This window comes from Oryctolagus cuniculus, chromosome 12, assembly GCF_964237555.1.
Source record: "Oryctolagus cuniculus chromosome 12, mOryCun1.1, whole genome shotgun sequence".
NCBI lineage: Eukaryota > Metazoa > Chordata > Mammalia > Lagomorpha > Leporidae > Oryctolagus > Oryctolagus cuniculus.
In genome coordinates this window covers 108811053-108829981 of record NC_091443.1, presented here as the reverse complement: position 1 = coordinate 108829981, position 18929 = coordinate 108811053, and the positions used below count along the sequence as shown (strand labels likewise).

At 55.6% G+C, this 18929-nt stretch overlaps 1 protein-coding gene and 1 non-coding gene across 2 annotated transcripts; both read right to left on the bottom strand.

Moving 5' to 3' along the window:
- Positions 1-1705: 1705 nt before the first annotated feature.
- On the bottom strand, positions 1706-17032 carry COX5A (cytochrome c oxidase subunit 5A). The gene is made up of 5 exons (XM_051834643.2): positions 16815-17032; positions 6388-6504; positions 5106-5227; positions 3231-3349; positions 1706-1867 (listed from the first exon to the last, which is right to left on the bottom strand). The coding sequence occupies exons 1-4, from the start codon at positions 16912-16914 to the stop codon at positions 3236-3238; spliced, it is 453 nt and encodes a 150-aa protein (XP_051690603.1). The 5' UTR covers positions 16915-17032; the 3' UTR covers positions 1706-1867; positions 3231-3235.
- LOC127487827 (small nucleolar RNA SNORA8) lies at positions 3645-3780 on the bottom strand. The gene has a single exon (XR_007915074.2). It is a non-coding gene; the product is annotated as a small nucleolar RNA SNORA8 (small nucleolar RNA).
- Positions 17033-18929: the final 1897 nt, after the last annotated feature.

Genomic DNA, 18929 nt, shown 5'->3' with positions numbered 1-18929 from the left:
GAGAGGGGCTGGTGCTGTGGCGTGGCAGGTGAGGCCACCTCCTGTGGTACCAGCATCCCATGTGGGCGCTGGTTTAAAGCCTGGCTGCTCTGCTTCTGATCCAGCTCTCTGCTGGTGTGGCCTGGGACAGCAGTGGAGGATGGCCCATGTCCTTGGGCCCCTGCACCCGCGTGGGAGACCTGGAAGAGGCTCCTGGCTTCAGATCAGCTCAGCTCTGGCCGTTGTGGCCGTTTGGGGACTGGACCAGTGGATGGAGACCTCTCTCTGCCTCTCTGTAACTCTGTCTTTCAAATAAAATAAATCTTAAAAAAAAAAAAAGGAGAAAAAAAGTGTGTTTATACTAGGTCTAAACAAATGTGGCAAATTATTAAATGATTAGAAAAACTTCTAAGTAAAGCATCAGGAAAGAGAAAGCCTGGGGCCACGCTGCCTGGGGAGGAGCCCCGCCCACTCAGGTCAAGCTGAGGGGCCCCCACCGGCCATGTGCCTTCCTTAGGTAGAGCCATGATCCGCCAGGCCAAGATGCAACCAGCGCAGCCAAGGAGGGGCGCTCCCATCGGGCTGACGGGCGTCCCGCTGGGATGTGGGGGGAGAACGGGCGTCGATGGAAGTGAGAACTTTATCCGGGATGGCCTCTGGGGTGGCAGTGAAGACAGTTCACTCCAGACTGGGGCAGCTGGGACCCAGGCCTGGCCCTGCACTCAGTTCCAGAGTGCACACCCTCAGATGCTGGCTCAAGGGGTTGAGTCCTGGGTTCCTGGCGTTGGCCCTGCCCAGTCCCGGCATTTACAAGTATTTGGGCAGTGAACCGGTGGACGGAAGCACAGTCTCTCTCTCTTTCAAAGAAAGCAAGCAAATAAAAGTTTAAAAATAAAGCATTTACAAAAAATTCTCACAACACCCACCTGTTTCTAATGAGTGCATCTGACTAACTCAGGCCAAAACAAAATTTGGGAATCTCAACTGAACTCAAGACACTGAGGAGGCAGGCCCCACCATTTCCCACCTGCCATTCCTACCCAGCCACACCTGAAACCTTCACCCGTACAGCAGAGACCCACGCCGCCTCCACCCTCACCCTCGCAGCCTAGCCTGCGCCCCTGCAGCTGGCCTCAGCAGCCCTCCAAGCCCCTGCAGAGGGGCTAACACCTGTTGAGCAGCATCCTATATGCTTGTTACTTAATTCCATTTAAAGATTGTATTTCTACTGTATCTGAAAGGCAGATAGTGACCAGTCGACTGGTCACTCTTCCGTCCAAGTACTTGGGCCACCTTCTGCTGCCTTCCCAGGGACAGCGGCAGGGAGCCGGCTCGGAGGCAGAGCAGCCAGGACTGAATCAGCATTCTGACCCAGGGTGTGGGTGTCCGGCACGGTGCTAACCCGCTGTGCCGTGGTGGCGGCACCACGACGCTGCGTGTGTGCTCCCTTCACTTGCGCACGCAGACCTGCTGACGGGGCTCTCTGATCAGAATGCCTCCCAGCGCACCAGAAAAGCCTGGTGTCCGGGGAAGACCGTGGCCGGGCGGGCTGCCTCGCTGACCGCCGAGCGTCACTGCCCCCGCGGGCCACAGGTGCCCTGAGCCCGGTGCCTGCCGGCCCTGAGCACCACGGTCACACAAAGGCGCTGCAGCCCTCCCCAGCTCGTCAGCTGGCCCGACGGCGATCACCTCCCGCTCCTCACCGCAAACAGCACACAACACCTGATTTCAGTTCAAACTCACTCCCCGTTTATTGAGTCCCAGTTGCCACGGCATGGTCTGGTGCTCAGTAAGGAAAGCGAGTTTGCATAAGGTAATACGTTATCATCAGCATGTCCAGGTGATGGTTACAGTCAAGTAGCAACACAGTGAGTCACTGGGAGCTCACCTGGAAGAGAAAACAACAGATTAGCCAGGGAAGAATAAAGGTGCACATCTGAGTAAAAACACCTTTGAGAGCTGCTGTCCAGGGAAGCGCTATCTTCCGCACCATTTCTGCTCTTACTGACCCTGCCTGAGGTCAGCTGGGGAGCCCGGGGGAGCGCGGGGGAGGCGGGAACCAGTCGGGCTGCGCAGCCTTGCCAGCATTTATACCCGAGGCTGGGCCCTCTCTCCAATCAGGAAAGTATCCGGCAGTTACTCTTTTTTTTTTTTAATATAATTGTTTTGGAGCCGGCGCCGTGGCTCATTTGGTTAGTCCTCCGCCTGCAGCACCGGCATCCCATATGGGCGCCGGGTTCTAGTCCCGGTTGCTCCTCTTCCAGTCCAGCTCTCTGCTGTGGCCCGGGAAGGCAGTGGAGGATGACCCAAGTCCTTGGGCCCTGCACCTGCATGGGAGACCAGGAGAAGCACCTGGCTCCTGGCTTTGGATCGGCGCAGCGCTGGCCGTGGCGGCCATTTGGGGGGTGAACCAATGGAAAAGGAAGACCTTTCTCTCTGTCACTGTACTGTCAAATAAAAAAAAATTTAAAAGAAAAGAGCCCACTGCCTTAAAGCAGGCTTTAAAAAAATCCCCCCAAATCCATCAAATTAATGTAACTCTGCTATTAAAAATTAAGGGCACGGCGACGACTCCCAGTCTACATGAGAGCAGTCATTTCCTGTGGGGGAGAAGGAAGTAACAAGGGACCCACAGGAGACATGGGCGGCAACACCTGGACACCTCCCTGCAGACAGGGCTCCCCACACCCGTGTCCACATTTTTCTCCACGCTTGAAACATTTAATACAGATTTCTCCTTCAGTTAAGGAGGCTTTTACTTGCCTTACTAGAAATAATAGTTTTAGGGCTGGCACTATGGTGCTGCGGGTTAAAGCCCCAGCCTGCAGTGCCCACATGGGCGCCGGTTTAAGTCCTGGCTACTCCAGTTCCAATCCAGCTCTCTGCTATGACCTGGGAAAGCAGTGGAAGATGACCCAAGTGCTTGGGCCCCTGCAGCTGCATGGGAGACCTGGAAGAAGCTCCTGGCTCCTGGCTTTGGATCAGATCAGCTCTGGTCATTGTGGCCATTTGGGGAGTGAACCAGTGGATGGAAGACCTCTCTCCCTCTGTCTCTACCTCTCTCTGTATCTCTGCCATTGAAATAAATAAATCTTAAAACAGACTAGTTTCAGCTCCTTGCAGTTGGCCCCGGCACCCTGCACTCTTCATGCTCACGGCCGCCCTCTCACAGGCAGGAACGGCCTTCAGTGGCTGAGACGTCACCCACCCTCCCAGGTCCTGCCTCCCCCAGCGGCACGCTGCCTACTCACGCAGGTTACACTTTGTCAAGGCCCAGCTCCTCTGGAGTAGAGATTCCCAGTTCATTTAAAGTTGGTCTAAGTTCCTGGATGACATAGGGGTAGATTTCCTTATGAGGTCCTGCTTTGTCCTGGCCAAGAGAACAGTCACATTTCACTCTCTCCATTAACAAAATGAACTTAAGCTTTGATCCCATATGCAGAGGCCAGTAGCCCAGAATTAATGCAGGTCATCTACTTTTAAGTTACTCCATTTGTCCAACAAAGAGGGCAACCTACACAGGCACTGTTCAAGGCAGGTGTTAAGATCCTTGAGAGTACCTAAGACAGTCAGACTAAATCCAGAACACGTATCTTTTTTCTAGAAGAAAAGCGCATCGTTTACTACTGAAGATGACACCAAACTGAACTGTATGAAAAGACCAACACTGTATCAGTGGAAATACCAGGTTTACATGCACAAAGCCAGAAAACCAACGATGCCGGTTCCTGGATTTCTACCGCACTGTCCTTGGGACACCCAGCAGGAACGCACCGCTGTGCGCAGATGCCCTGGAGTGCGGCAGAACACATACTGAGAGCCCGGAATTCCCAGAGAAGGAAGTGGTGATGACAGAATTCTGTGGAGGCAACTGAACATGGCCAGCAGGCAACGGGAATAATCACGTTAACACAGGAAAAGTTGTTTAATTTGCCTCCAATTTGAAAGCCTAACTGAATTAACCGCCAGTGCTGACTGGACTGACAGCCTGCAGAACCCTTCACCACCATTCCCACGGCAGGGAGAGGACGGTCCTCACACAGCGTCTTCGCGGGGACTGCACAGAGCACTCTCGTCCACCTGGCTGGCACAGGCTTCCTCGGGAGCAAACGTCAAAGACAAACGAGGGGCCGGCGCCGTGGCACAGCATGAAGCCTCCGCCTGCAGAGCCGGCATCCCATGTGGGCGCTGGTTCAAGTCCCTGCTGCTCCACTTGCGATCCCGCTCTCTGCTGTGGCCTGGGAAAGCAGTGGAGGATGGCCCAAGTGCTTGGGGCCCTGCACCCGCATGGGAGACCCAGAAGAAGTTCCTGGCTTCAGATCAGCCCAGTTCTGGCCATTGCAGCCATTTAGGGAGTGAACCAGTGGATGGAAGATCTCACTCTGTCTCTCTGTACCTCTGCCTTTCACATAAATAAATAAATCTTTTTAAAAAAAAAAAAAAAGGCAAATGAGCCAAGGAAGTGCGAACTGCTACGCTGCCTTTAAAAATTCTAGGTCTCCTTTGGGGCTGGTACTGTGTCGCAGCAGGTTAAAGCCCTGGCCTGAAGCACTGGCATCACATATGGGCGCTGGTTCTAGCTCCTCTTCTGATCCAGCTCTCTGCTATGGCCTGGGAAAGCAGTGGAAGATGACCCAAGTCCTTGGGCCCTGCACCCACGTGGGAGACCTGGGAAAAGTCCTGGCTTCAGATCGGCACAGCTCCGGCAGTTGTGACCATCTGGGGAGTGAACCAGCGGATGGAAGACCGACCGACCTCTCTCTCTCTCTCTCTCTCTCTCTCTGCCTTTCAAATAAATAAAATAAATCTAGGCCTTCTTGACTATATTTCTCAAAATCAAAATTTTTATTTAAAATGCAATGTATTTGCCCCCTATGGAAAATTAAACAGTAACCAAACAAGAGGGAAGGGAATCAGTGTACAAAAATGCTTTTAAAAATTTATGGTAGAATTAAAATGTGCTATTTTGATGTAAATATTGGAAATTCAAGCATAATTTTTAGTATATGCATTTTCCATGAACTTTTTGAACATCCTCATTTAGTTTTTAAAATCAAATAAAGTCAAACCACAGGGCTCTTTCATAATTCTTCTGGTCAACATCGTGACACTGGCATCTCACTGACCTTCACAACCTCTAGGATGCGAACTGCACTAGCAAAGTCATTTAACCGTCTGCAGGCCCGCAGAGCAGCATCAATGATTTTGGGTTCTGGCACCAGATCGTAGCCAACAAGCGTGTTCATCCCTGTCAAAACGAAGAAGAAGGGCCACGTCAGCGGGGGGCAACCCCCCCACAGTACAGCCTGGCTATCCGCACCTTTGCCCAGGCACGGACGTGTGGCTTCTCTGTTTGGGCCTCTATTCTCTTCATCTGTGGGATTCAGCTAAACCCCCTGGGCGATGACAACGCAGTGGGTCTTCCAGTCAGTGAGTTCTGGAGAGACACCTCCGAGTTTCCTTAACTGCAAATGTCTTTTCCATAAGCATTTTTTTTTTTTAAACAAGAGGGTAACTTTTAGTACAAATGTCGACTTTGGATGCTTTAACACAGATCCAATTGGAAAACAATCTAAAAACAATCAGGGAAATGCTTACGGAGGGTTAACGAGGCCTACACGAGGACACCATGGCAATACTGACGACAGACACCGTCATGTTCAACACACACGTGCGACTGAGGAGAACCAAGGCACAGCTCTCTCAGACGAGGGCAAGCAAAGGAAACTGCTAACTGCGCTCACCTGGCTCTGTCGTTACAGCAGCGGTTTTCAACCCAGGGTGATGCTGTCTCCCAGGAGATACCGGGCAATGTCTGACGACTTTTTGGTTATTGTAATAGTGGGTGTGTGTGCATTCAGTGGGTAGCAGGCAACAATAGCACTGAAATGTTACCATGTGAAGGACAGCCTCCTTTACCTGGCCCAACATGTCAACAGCACCCACTTTAAAACTCACTTTGGGGTGGGCGTTGTGGCACAGGGGATCCTGCATCCCATGCTGGAGTGCCTGGTTCAAGTCCTGGTTACTCTGCCCTTCCAATCTAGCCCCATGCTAATGTGTCTGGGAAGCAGTGGATGACGGCAGAAGTACCTGGGCCCCTGCCGCCCACGTGGGAAGCCCACATGGAGCTCCAGGCTCCTGGCTTCATCCTGGCCCAGGCTGGCTGCCACAGGCATTTGGGGAGTGAACCAGTGGATGGAAGATTCTCTTCGTTCCCTCTCTGTCCTTCTGCCTTTCAAATAAGAAGAACCCTGCTTTACAAAAAGCACTTAACTTAGTTAAGCTACAGTCTCCTAACTGGAAGCTGTGTGACAGTAACCAGGACGCACGATGCATTTTTAAGGAAGCCACAGAAACCGCTCACATTTACACGCCAAAACAGACACGTGTCTCCATTCCAATTACCTTTACGCAACTCCCAGGCATCTATATCGGGCTTGTTGAAGTATGTCACCCATCGAGCGTCAAACTCCTCATCTGTCTCATGCGACCCGTGGGAGTAGCAGCGAACTGACTGGAGAGCTGCAACAAGAAAGAGCAGCGACTTCAGTGGTCAAAATCGCACTTGACCTTTGTTTCTTAATGCATTCGTTATGAATCGCCAATCTATGTTGGGGGAGAAACAGTTAACAAGCCAAATGAAATCAGTCTCATGTACTGATATGCAAAGAGGCATCTGCAATGAAGCACGGTGGTGCAGGCGCTCCAGCAGAGCCCGGTCTCGTCCCAGCCGCTGCCTCCAGTGCAGCTCCTGCTGGTGCCTGGGGAAGCAGAGGAGGACGCCGAGTGCCTGGGCCCTGCCGCCCGCACTGGAAGCCCGCATGGAGCGCCTGGCTCCTGGCTCGGCCCAGCCCCAGTCTTCCATCTGCTGGTTTATTCCCCAAATAGCAGCAGATGGAAGCTCTCTTTCTGTCATTAACTTTCAAATAGATACATCTTTAAAAAAAATTAAGTAAAGAACAGCAAGAAGAAGAAGTACTATATATTTGTGTTCCCCTCATGTGTAACACTAGCTTTCAACTGTTACCAGCGGTTATCTTCAGGAGGGAAAAAATCTTTTTTTTTATATCCTTCCATACTGTTTGAATTTTCACATTAAACAGACCATTAATTCCTACTGAGAAACAATGCGCATCTAGTTCAGGCCGCTCCCTATGGCTTTCCCTCTGAGTCTTATTCTCCTCTGCTAACTTTCACACATCTGTCCTCAATTCTCTCACGGGTCAGAGACAAGAACTTGGACCCTGCAGTTCCCCAGCATGTGGCAGCCGACCAGGAGAAAGAGAGCGCAGAGATCAGCTGTCTCCACAGCAAACAGAAGATAGCTGCCTACGTCTGTGAGCCAATTCAGGACCTCCAGTTTATCTTTTTTTTTTTTTAAGATTCATTTATTTATTTATTTGAAAGTCAGAGTTACACAGAGAGAGGAGAGGCAGGGAGAGATAGAGATGGGGGGGCTTCCAACTGCTGGTTCACTCCCCAGTTGGCAGCAATGGCCAGAGCTGTGCTGATATGAAGCCAGGAGCCAGGAGCTTCCTCCAGGTCTCCCACGTGCGTGCAGGCGCCCAAGGACTTGGGCCATCTTCCACTGCTTTCCCAGGCCATAGCAGAGAGCTGGATTGGAAGTGGAGCAGCTGGGTGTCAAACCAGCGCCCATACCCTCAAGTTTATCTTTAAAAGTGGTAAAGGGGGCTGGCGCTGCGGCTCAGTGGGCTAATCCTCCACCTGCGGCGCCGGCACACCGGGTTCTAGTCCTGGTCGGGGCGCCGGATTCTGTCCCAGTTGCCCTTCTTCCAGGCCAGCTCTCTGCTGTGGCCCGGGAGTGCAGTGGAGGATGGCCCAAGTGCTTGGGCCCTGCACCCCATGGGAGACCAGGAGAAACACCTGGCTCCTGCCATCGGATCAGCGCGGTGCGCCGGCCGCAGCGTACTGGCCACGGCGGCCATTGGAGGGTGAACCAATGGAAAAGGAAGACCTTTCTCTCTGTCTCTCTCTCTCACTGTCCACTCTGCCTGTCAAAAAAAAAAAAAAAAAAAAAAAGTGGTAAAGGGGCCGGCGCTGTGGCGCAGCGGGTTAAAACTGCAGCCTGCAGCGCCGGTATCCCATATGGGCACTGGTTCGAGTTCTGGCTGCTCCACTTCTGATCCAGCTCTCTGCTATGGCCTGGGAAAGCAGTAGAGAATGGCCCAAGTCCTTGGGCCCTTGCGCCCACGTGGGAGACCCAGAAGAGGCTCCTGTCCTGGCTTCGGATCAGCTCAGCTCTGGCTGTTGCAGTTATTTGGGGTGTGAACCAGCAGATGGAAGACCTTTCTCTCTCTCTCTCTCTCTGTAACTCTTTCAAAATAAATAAATAAATAAATAAATAAAAGGTGGTAAAGATAGGGGCTGGTGCTGTGGCGTTGTAGGCTAAGCCTCCATTTGAGGTGCCAGCATCCCATATGCGCGCTACTCATGTATGTGTCCCGGCTGCTCCTCTTCTGATCCGGCTCTCTACTTGTGGCCTGGGAAAGCAATGGAAGATGGCCTGAGTGCTCGGGCCCCTGCACCTACATGGGAGACCAGGAAGAGACTCCTGGCTTTGGATTGGCCCAGCTCCGGCCACTGCGGCCATTTGGGGAGTGAAGCAGTAAATGGAACCCCCCCCAACTCTACCTCTCAAATCAATAAAAACATCAGGAAAAAACAAGAAAAGTTTTTGCGTCTGGTGTGAATTTCCCAGAGAGAGAGACCAAGGCTATCACACTTCCCAGCTGACTAGCTTTTCCTGTTTCTCCCGTCTCCTCAGGAGACTGCCATTGGCAAGTAAACTCTTCTACCATTTGGCTCTCGGCAAAGGAAGAAAATCCACTACATGAAGTCTGTTTGAGAATCTGTCTGCTGCCTTGGGCAACTTAACTCAGACCACTGGCTAGGCCTAGAGCACCTGCTTAGCTAAAGTGGCTATGGACAGCCAACGGAGTGTGTGCAGTGGTCAGTAGACCTGCTGCACGTACACTGACGGCAGTGGTCAGTAGAGCCCCTCCATGTACACTGACGGCAGTGGTCAGTAGACCCCCTGCAGGTACACTGACGGCAGTGGTCAGCAGACCCCCTGCACGTGCACTGACGGCAGTGGTCAGCAGACCCCCTGCAGGTACACTGACGGCAGTGGTCAGTAGACCCCCTGCACGTGCACTGACGACAGTGGTCAGCAGACCCCCTGCACGTACACTGACGGCAGTGGTCAGCAGACCCCCTGCACGTGCACTGACGACAGTGGTCAGCAGACCCCCTGCAGGTACACTGACGGCAGTGGTCAGCAGACCCCCTGCAGGTACACTGACGACAGTGGTCAGCAGACCCCCTGCAGCTACACTGACGGCAGTGGTCAGCAGACCCCCTGCAGGTACACTGACGGCAGTGGTCAGCAGACCCCCTGCAGGTACACTGACGGCAGTGGTCAGCAGACCCCCTGCAGGTACACTGACGGCAGTGGTCAGCAGACCCCCTGCAGGTACACTGACGGCAGTGGTCAGCAGACCCCCTGCAGGTACACTGACGGCAGTGGTCAGCAGACCCCCTGCAGGTATACTGACGGCAGTGGTCAGCAGACCCCCTGCAGCTACACTGACGACAGTGGTCAGCAGACCCCCTGCAGGTACACTGACGACAGTGGTCAGTAGACCCCCTGCAGGTACACTGACGACAGTGGTCAGCAGACCCCCTGCAGGTACACTGACGGCAGTGGTCAGCAGACCCCCTGCAGGTACACTGACAGCAGTGGTCAGCAGACCCCCTGCAGGTACACTGACAGCAGTGGTCAGCAGACCCCCTGCAGGTACACTGACGGCAGTGGTCAGTAGACCCCCTGCAGCTACACTGACAGCAGTGGTCAGCAGACCCCCTGCAGGTACACTGACGGCAGTGGGCTCCAGGGAGAGCCCTGGGAGGGTCTGTGATGGTGCCGGCTCGCTCCCTGACTGCTGAGGGAAGTCCCTTGGCCTCCACCACCCTGGGAAGCGGCCCAGGGGAAGCGCTCTCCCTTCTCTGACCTGGCTTTCACTCCTGCTCCTCTCTGGCCCACGTACGCTCACCCTAATCGTCAGGTTTGTCCTTCAGAATTCGAGCTTCGTGAAAGATGATGGCCACGCAGGGAGTCCAGCCACTGCCGACAGCGGAGCCTCCAGATCAGCCGGCAGGGGATTCAGCCCTGACTGTGAAGGGACGACGCCCTGACCCAGCAGGAAGGAGTCACAGCAGACAGACCGCCTCCCTCCATGAGGGGTGAGGGGCTGGTGTTGTAGCGGGTAAGCTGCTGCCCGCAGCACCAGCATCCCTTATAGGCGCTGCTTTGAGTCCGGGCTGCTCCACTTCTGATCCAGCTCTCTGCTGTGGCCTGGGAAAGCAGTGGAAGATGACCCAAGTCCTTGGGCCCCTGCACCCATGTGGGAGACCCAGAAGAAGCTCCTGGCTCCTGGCTTCAGATTGGCCCAACTCTGGCTGTTGCAGCCATTTGGGGAGGGAACAAGCAGATGGGTGACCTCTTCCTCTCTGTCCCTCTCTTTCTGCATCTGCCTTTCAAGTAAATGTATAAATCTTAAAAAAAAAAAAAAAAAAAAAGATTAAGGGGAGAAAATCTCTGAGGGCATAAAGACGTTGTATGTAAGGAGGAAGCAAGTCACAAGACCCTCCCCCAGGGCTAAGACCTGCCCCTGGCAAAGCCACAGCCCCAACAACACAGTCAAAACCACCCAGCAGGAGGCGCTGGCACTGCGCGCTACAGCAGGTGAAGCTGTGTCGCTGGCATCCTATACTGGAGCACCAGTGCTAGTCCCGGCCGCTCCACTCCCCACTCACCCCCCAGATAATGCACCCGGGAAAGCAGCGGAAGATGGCTCAGGCGCTTGACCCCTGCCACCCATGTGGGAGACCCAGCTGGAGTTCCTGGCTCCTGGCTTTGGCCTTGCCCGTTTTCAGCCACTGCAGCCATTTGGGGAGTAAACAAGCAGACGGAAGATCTCTCTCTCCCCCTCTCTCTGCCTTTACACAAGAAGAGGGCTGCTGACTGTGTCCCCACGACGACCTCTAGCCTATCACAATATCATCATAACCAAATTGCTACACGACGACCTCTAGCCTATCACAGTATCATAACCAAATTGCTACAACTGGCGCCCTGGCTGCTCCTCCTGGGACTCAGGCCCTGCCGACACACCTGGGAAAGCGGGCGTGAGAGAACACGGCCGAAGAAACAGGGCACACACAACTGTTTTCTCGCTTTCCCTGCCTGCAGCATCTGCTTCCCGCCGACACACCCAGTATCCTAGGAGAGGCCTCCCACTTCTTTCCTGTCAAATGAACACTGAACGGAGGGTGGGGGTGGGGGTGGGGGCTAGAAACGCTCTTCCCACTCCCCAATCTCTACGGGGGGGGGGGGGGGGAGACGGCACCTTTGGGTCTTCGGATGCAGTCAGACACCTCAGCTCACTCCCACCGCTGCACCCTGGGAACGAACCCCTTTCATCTTACTCACCCATGCAATGGGGACACCACCACCTCAGAGGGCCGTGAAGATTAGATACACCCGGCACAGCCATGGCGCCCGACAGGTCCTCAATAAACAGTGGCTGTAAGTCAATCCTTTTCTTAAAGTTTTAACTGATCTTCTATTTGTGGAAATTAGTGTACGGAAATAAACTATGTTTGAATTATATTTCCTATTATCTGTATGGTCAGACAGTTTGGCATGGTTTCTAGTTTACTTGGGTGGTTCTAAGAATATTCTGAAATCTAAGTGTCAGGGATACCTGGTACATCCTTCCTACTAAAAGCAGGAGGAGGAGGAAGAGGGGGAAAAGCACAGAGATGCAGGCAGGAGGCGGGAACAGACCGTCACCGCCAGTTCAAGTGCAGAACCTCGCCAACCACCACAGCGAAACACTGGCCGTCAGTCCCAGAGGGTGGCAGCACAGACGCCAATCTTCCCAGGGATCAGCATTACCCTGGGATCGGTGCTGTAGTAGGTTAAGCCTCCACCTGCAGTGCCAGCATCCCAAATGGGCACCAGTTCAAATCCCGGCTGCTCCACTTCTGATCCAGCTCTCTGCTGTGGCCTGGGAAAGCAGTAGAAGATGGCCCAAGTGCTTGTGCCCCTGCACCCACGTGGGAGACCCGGAAGCTTCTGGCTTCCTGGTTTCAAATTGGCGCAGCTCCAGCCATTGCGGCCAACTGGGGAGTGAACCAGCAGATGGAAGACCTCTCTCTTTCTCCCCCTTTCTCAAATAAGTAAGTAAATCTTTAAAAAAAAAAAAAAATCCTACAACCCAAGTCCAAAGCAAAGTAGGATGTGTACATAAACAGACTGGAAACTGATACATTAATTTTCAGGGCTGGCACTATGGTGTAGCAGGTAAAGCCACTGCCTGCATGCTGGCATCACATATGGGCGCTGGTTCGAGTCCCAGCTGCTGCACTTCTGATCCAGCTCTCTGTTGTGGCCTGGGAAAGCAGTGGAAGATGGCCCAAGTCCTTGGGCCCCTGCACCTGTGTGGGAGACACAGAAGAAGCTCCTGGCTTCAGATCAGCACAGCTCCAGCCATTGTGGCAAACTGGGGAGTGAACCAGCGGATGGAAGACTCTCTCTCTGCCTCTCCTCTCTGTGTAACTCTTTCAAGTAAATTAATTTCTATAACATTTTTAAAGGTTTAATAATTTAAAAACTTATTTTGAAAGTCAGAGTTACAGAGAGAGATCTTCCTCTGTTGGTTCACTCCCCAGATGGCCGCATCAGCCAGCACTGGGCCAGGCCAAAGCCAGGGGCTTCATCCGGGTTTTCTTTTTTTTTCTTTTTTTTTTTTTTTTGACAGGCAGAGTGGACAGTGAGAGAGAGAGACAGAGAGAGAAAGGTCTTCCTTTTGCCGTTGGTTCACCCTCCAATGGCCGCCGCTGCAGCCGGGCGCACCGTGCTGATCCGATGGCAGGAGCCAGGATCCAGGTGCTTTTCCTGGTCTCCCATGGGGTGCAGGGCCCAAGCACCTGGGCCATCCTCCACTGCACTCCCTGGCCATAGCAGAGAGCTGGCCTGGAAGAGGGGCAACCGGGACAGAATCCGGCGCCCCGACCGGGACTAGAACCCGGTGTGCCGGCACCGCAAGGTGGAGGATTAGCCTATTGAGCCGCGGCGCCGGCCCCATCCGGGTTTTCGATATGGGTGATAGTTGGGCCACCACCTGCTGTTTCCCCCAGGCCATCAGCAGGGAACTGGATCAGAAGCAGAACAGCTGGACACGAACCAGCGTAGTACGCAACGTGCGGAATGCCGGTGGCAGCTTCACCTGCTAGGCCACAACGCTGGCCCCTAAAGGTTTAATAATTGACTTATTTGAAAGTTTCATGACTCTACACATCAACATGCACGTGTAGAAGAGAGCCAAAATGACTGCGTGGTTTTCTTTAGACTGAATATTTGAATCTTACGTGTAACAAAAGAGGTGGGTTTTAGTTCTTTCTGTGCCTGATAGTCTGCATATTGCTGATTTGATGGGATTTATCAGCATGCAGACAGCTCCGTGATGCTCGAATTGTACACCTCTGAATGCACAACACAAGAGCCTGTTTATTTTTCATGCTTTCTATACTCTGTGGGAAAAGTCAAAGAAAAACTGTAGCATTTGAGGGATACGTGACCAAGTAAAGCACAGATTTAAACAACAGCCTCGTGGGACTTGGGTGCACGCTCACGGGATCCCAGTTACTCCGAAGCGCTCCCTCCGCAGGCTCTGGGACTAAGAGGCGGCACCTTGGACCACGGGTGCCTGCCAGTGCTTCCTGACACCTGCATCCTGTTTCTTGCTTTAAAGACAAGACAAGGCTGTTGGACACAGAGAGGGAGAGACAGACACAGACAGGGATCTTCCACCTGCTCATTCACTCCCCAGATGGCTACAACATGCAAGGCTGGACCACACTGAAACCTGGAGCCAGGGATTCCATCAGGTCTCCCACCTGAGTGGCAGCAGCCCAAGCACCGGGCCGTCACTGCTGCTTTCCCAGGCCATCAGCAGGAAGCTGGCTCTGCAGCGCAGCAGCCGAGCTTCAAAACCAGCACTCTGGAGCCGGCGCTGTGGCAAAGTGGGTTAACACCCTGGCCTGAGGTGCCGGCATCCCATATGGGCGCCGGTTCGGGTCCCGGCTGCTCCTCTTCCCATCCAGCTCTCTGCTATGGCCAGGGATAAGAGTGGAAGATGGCCCAAGTCCTTGGGCCCCTGCACCCGGGTGGGAGACCTGGAAGAAGCTCCTGGCTTTGGATCGGCGCAGTTCCGGTCGTTGCGGCCAGTTGGGGAGTGAACCATCGGATGGAAGACCTCTCTCTCCCTCTCTCTGCCTCTCCTCTCTCTGTGTAACTCTGACTTTCAAGTAAAATAAATAAATCTTTAAAAACAAACAAAAAAAACAGTACTCTGGTATGTGTGGGTGTCCTAAGCAATGGTGTCACCCACTAGGCCACAAGGCTGTCCCTATGTATACAATTCTATGACAGGACCTAAATGTATCTCGGTAGGAACATTTAGTCAAAACTACATAGATAGGAGGCAGGCACTGTGGCATAGCAGGTTAAGCCTCCACCTCTGGTGCCAGCATCCCATACGGCTACCAGTTGGAGCCCTGGCTGCCCCACTTCCAATCCAGCTCCCTGCTGATGGCCTGGGAAAGCAGTAGAAGATGGCCCAAGTCCTTGGGCCCCTGCACCCACGTGGGAGAAGCTCTTGGCTTCAGATCGGCGCAGCTCCGGCTGTTGCAGCCATCTGGGGAGTGAACCAGTGGATGGAAGACCTCTCTCTGTGTCTCTCTCTGCCTCTCCTTCTCTGTGTAACTCTGCCTTTAAAATAAATAAATCTTTAAAAAAGATGACATTAATAACTGATCAGCTCAGACAATGCCCACGGAGTGCACCTGGTGGTTAACGGTAGGAATGAGAAGGTGCTAATGACAGTATCGTGGAGGGCACGTCAACAGGTTCAACAGCAGAGCTCCGAGAGACCCAGGACCTGGAGGGCCAGCGGCTGGCACCCTGGCGGTGTGGGACACGCAGAAAGGAGGCTGGAAGGGGACAGGGGCTGCCCCGCACAGGAGGAAAGTGCCCTTCTCCTGGGCTGCCTCCGGTCTCGGGGTACGCATGCAGGAACCAGGACTGGTTCTAAGCACTGCCTAGAGCCCAGCCACTGTTCACAACAGTGACGTCATCTGACAATTAGCTTCACGCTGGAGGCTTCATCAAATCCGAGGCCTCAGGTCCCCCAGGCCTCCTGAGGATACTTTCATTTGACCCGGCTAGTCTCACCCAAGGACTTGAATTCTTTTTCTTTCTTCCCTCCGCTCCTCCCTTTCCTTCTTTCTCTCTTTTTATGTATTTGAAAAGCGGAGTTCCAGGGAGATCTCCCATCTGCTGGTTCACTCCCCAGATGACCGCCCAGGTGGGTGCGGGGCCCCCCGCGGCTCTCCCAGGCCACAGCAGGGAGCTGGACGGGAAGTGGAGCAGCCGGGACTCAGGCTGGAGCGCACGTGAGACGCCGGCGTCGCGGGTTCAACCTCTTGGACGGTGCAACTGCACAAATCCCTGCTGGAACACACAAAAATGAGAGGGGCCGTGTCACGCAGCAGCCACGGCACGGCGCTCAGTGACTGCGGCCAGGCGCTAAGGTCATCGCATTTACACCCAGAACCACCAACTGCTACTGCGGTTTTTAGAAGAAAGGTCACACAGAGGCTTAAAAAGGTTCCAATGCCCAAGGCCACAAAGGGGCTGACACCTGCCACCAACACTGCGCCCCGTGGCAAATCCTGAAGTCCACGGGGCGAACACCTAGAATAGAGCGGTTTATGACGGTGAAGAACCCCGGGCATCAAGTCTCGCCCGAACCTCCGCCCTCTCCCCAAGTGTCATGGGCCGCGGCGGCCAAGCCGCATCCACACGAGCAGGGCGCGGCGGTGCAACGAACTAGGGGAAGAGGCAGGAAGCCATAAAGCCCAGCACGCACGCAGACGGCCGAAGCAGCGGGTCCCCACGGTCCCTAAGGTGCCCGCAGCCTGCGCACCCCGCGGCCAACCAGGAAGGAGGACGAACACGTTCCTCCGGCTCCCAGGCGGTCACGGGCCCCAGCGCACGGGCCAAGGTCACGGCGCGCCCTCCAGCCACCAGCCCCCGACCAGGCAGCCGCCCGCGTTCCCAAGACCCGCGGGCCCCGCTTCCGAACAGGACCCTCCCCAGCCAGGGTTCCGCAGCGCGCAACCCCCGCGCCGGTCTGGACACGGAAGAACGAGACCGTGGCTCCACAGGCCCCAGTGTCGTGCAGGCGACACGCGAAGGCGCTAACTTAAAATAAATAAAAGAATTACGTCCGCGTGCCCAGCACACAGGGCCCTCCCTCCGCGGCGATGCTGGGGCGCGCGGCGTGCCCGGGTCCGCGCACGGCCCCTCCGCCCCTGCCCAGAGCGGCGCGCCCGGACGCTCAATGTCACCTTCGCCCGGGCGCTGCCGGTCACGCTGGCCGCGGGGTCGCCGCCGGGCCACGGTCACGGCCACGGCCACGGCCACGGCCACGGGTCCGACCGGGACCGCCGCGCGCCCCCCGGGGGTCCCCGCCGGGCCGGCCGCGGAGGTCGCGCCCCCGAGTCCGCCCCTGCTCCCGCCGGCGGCCAGAGCGGGCCCGGGGCCCCGAGGCTCGGCCGCCGGCCCTCAGGGCAAAGGCTAGGCCGCCGGGGAGCCTGCCTTCGAGTGGCGGCGGGCGCCCAGGTCACCGCAAGGACACGCGCCCGCGGGCAGTGGCGGGCGGGCGGGCGGGCGGGCACCTTACCGGCGGCGGCGCCGGGAGCCGGGCCGGGGTGCCGGAGGCCTCGAAGTCCGGCTCGGACGGCTGCGGCCGCGGCGCAGCGACGGAGAGCGGCGCCCAGCATGACGGCGATGGCGGCGCGCGAGGAGGCAGAGACCAGCCGGCGGCGAGCTCGCGGGCTGCTCCGGCGCTCCCGGGGGCCCGACTCACGCAGCGACGCACGGCGTGCGAGGCGCGGGCCCGCCCACTGCGGCGCGCGCGCGGGCGGCGACGGCGGCGCGCTGGGGACAAACCGCGTCGGCGCCGCGCCCTCCCGCTTCGCCGGCCGCGTGACCTGCCGGGGCGGTGGCTGGTGAGCAGCGGGTTCGAGCCCGACCCTGGAAGAGACTCCATGACCTCAAAATGGCAGTGGTAGCGGCCGCAACCACAGTACTGCTTACAGTAAAATAGGAGGCCGAATGGGGAAAAAACCGCCTACATGTAAGGGACCTCATTAATAACTAATAAACCGCCATGAAAAATGAGGCCAGCTACTTCCTTTAAATAAATTCTTTATTTTATTTGAAAGGCAGAGTGACATGGGGCCGGCGCTGTGGTTCAGCGGGTTAACGCCCTGGCCTGAAGCACTGGCATCCCATATGGGCGCTGGTTCTAGTCCCAGCTGCTCCTCTTCCTATCCAGCTCTCTGCTGTGGCCTGGGGAAGCAGTAGAAGATGGCCCAAGACCTTGGGCCCTTGCACCTGGAAGAAGCTCCTGGCTCCTGGCTTCGGATTGGCACAGTTCCGGCTGTTGTGGCCAACTGGGGAGTGAACCAACGGATGGAAGACCTCTCTCTTTCTGCCTCTCCTTCCTCTGTGTAACTCTGACTTTCAAATAAATAAATCTTAAAAAAAAAAAAAAAAAAAGAGTGACAGAGAGGGGGAGCGAGAGAGAATGAGCTTCCGTCCGCTGGGTCACTCCCCAGTGGCTCTCATCCAACTCACAGATTCTGCCCCCTGCTCAGTGGAAGAGAGATACAAAAAAGGGCAGGTCCTCCGGGGCCATCTTTGAATTCAGCCTCCCACATCACCAAGGTAGGGGGCTTGAGAGGGTGGCAGAGAGCAGGAGGGGCCCCTCCAGTGACCCCGGCATGTGTCCAAGCTGACCCCCCATTTGCTCCCAGCCCAGCCCCTCCTTCCCCGACGGGTCCTTCGGTCTCTCCCTATCCGTCTGTCTTCACTAGCCCTCTGCAGCGGCAACAGCCGGACTTCAGAGACATCCCGCGGTGATCAGCGCCTGGAGCCGAGCTGCACCCTGGGAAAGCTGCGAGGAGGCTTCCTTCTGAGGGGGGCAGACGCCCCCACCGTGTGAATTTCTAGCAAGGCCAGAACCCAATACAGGTCTCCCACGTGGGTGGCAGGGACCCAACTACTCGAGCCATCTTGCTCACCTGCGTAATGGGACCTGCCCGATAGGTCGTTGGGAAGATGACCTCCAAAAACGCACCTGGAACGCCCGGCCGGACGCTGCACGGGCTCTGGATGGGTGACGCGCTCTGTCTTTCCCCAGGACAGGACAGGAGAGGTCGCTCTGTGCGGCTGTCATGGAACAGCCAAGGCTGAGTGACAAGGGTCAGGCGTTCACCGGCTCGCCGACCGGCAGGCTGGGAGCTGCAGGACCGAGCTGCCCGCGTCAGCTGAGGGCTTCTTGCCTAACGTGGCAGAAGATCACAATGTACAAGGGCAAAGAGAGGGTGGCAGGGAGCAGGAGGGGGCCAGGCCCCTCCAGTGACCCCGGCACACGTCTGTCAGTGGGGATGGAGCCCTCAGGCCTACACGCTTCCTAAGGGTCCCGCCTCCCAGGGCAGACACAGTGGCAGTTAGGCTTCACCCGAGTTTCAGAGGGGAAAGACGCCAAGGCTTGGAGGCAGGGGAACAGGCGTGCAGCCTGGACCACCTGGGGATCCGGGAGCGAGAGCGGCAAAAGCTGACCCTTCGGTAGGGCGGTACTTCCCCTAGTGTGCGCGTTTACATTCGTGATGTGATTTCCTCAACTGTTGCTTTTATATGCAGAATGCCATGAGGAGCTGCAGTTTTTAAGATCGACAATAACTTACAAGCCTTCTTTAAAAGCCTGGAGCTCAGTTCACTGCGTGGTACA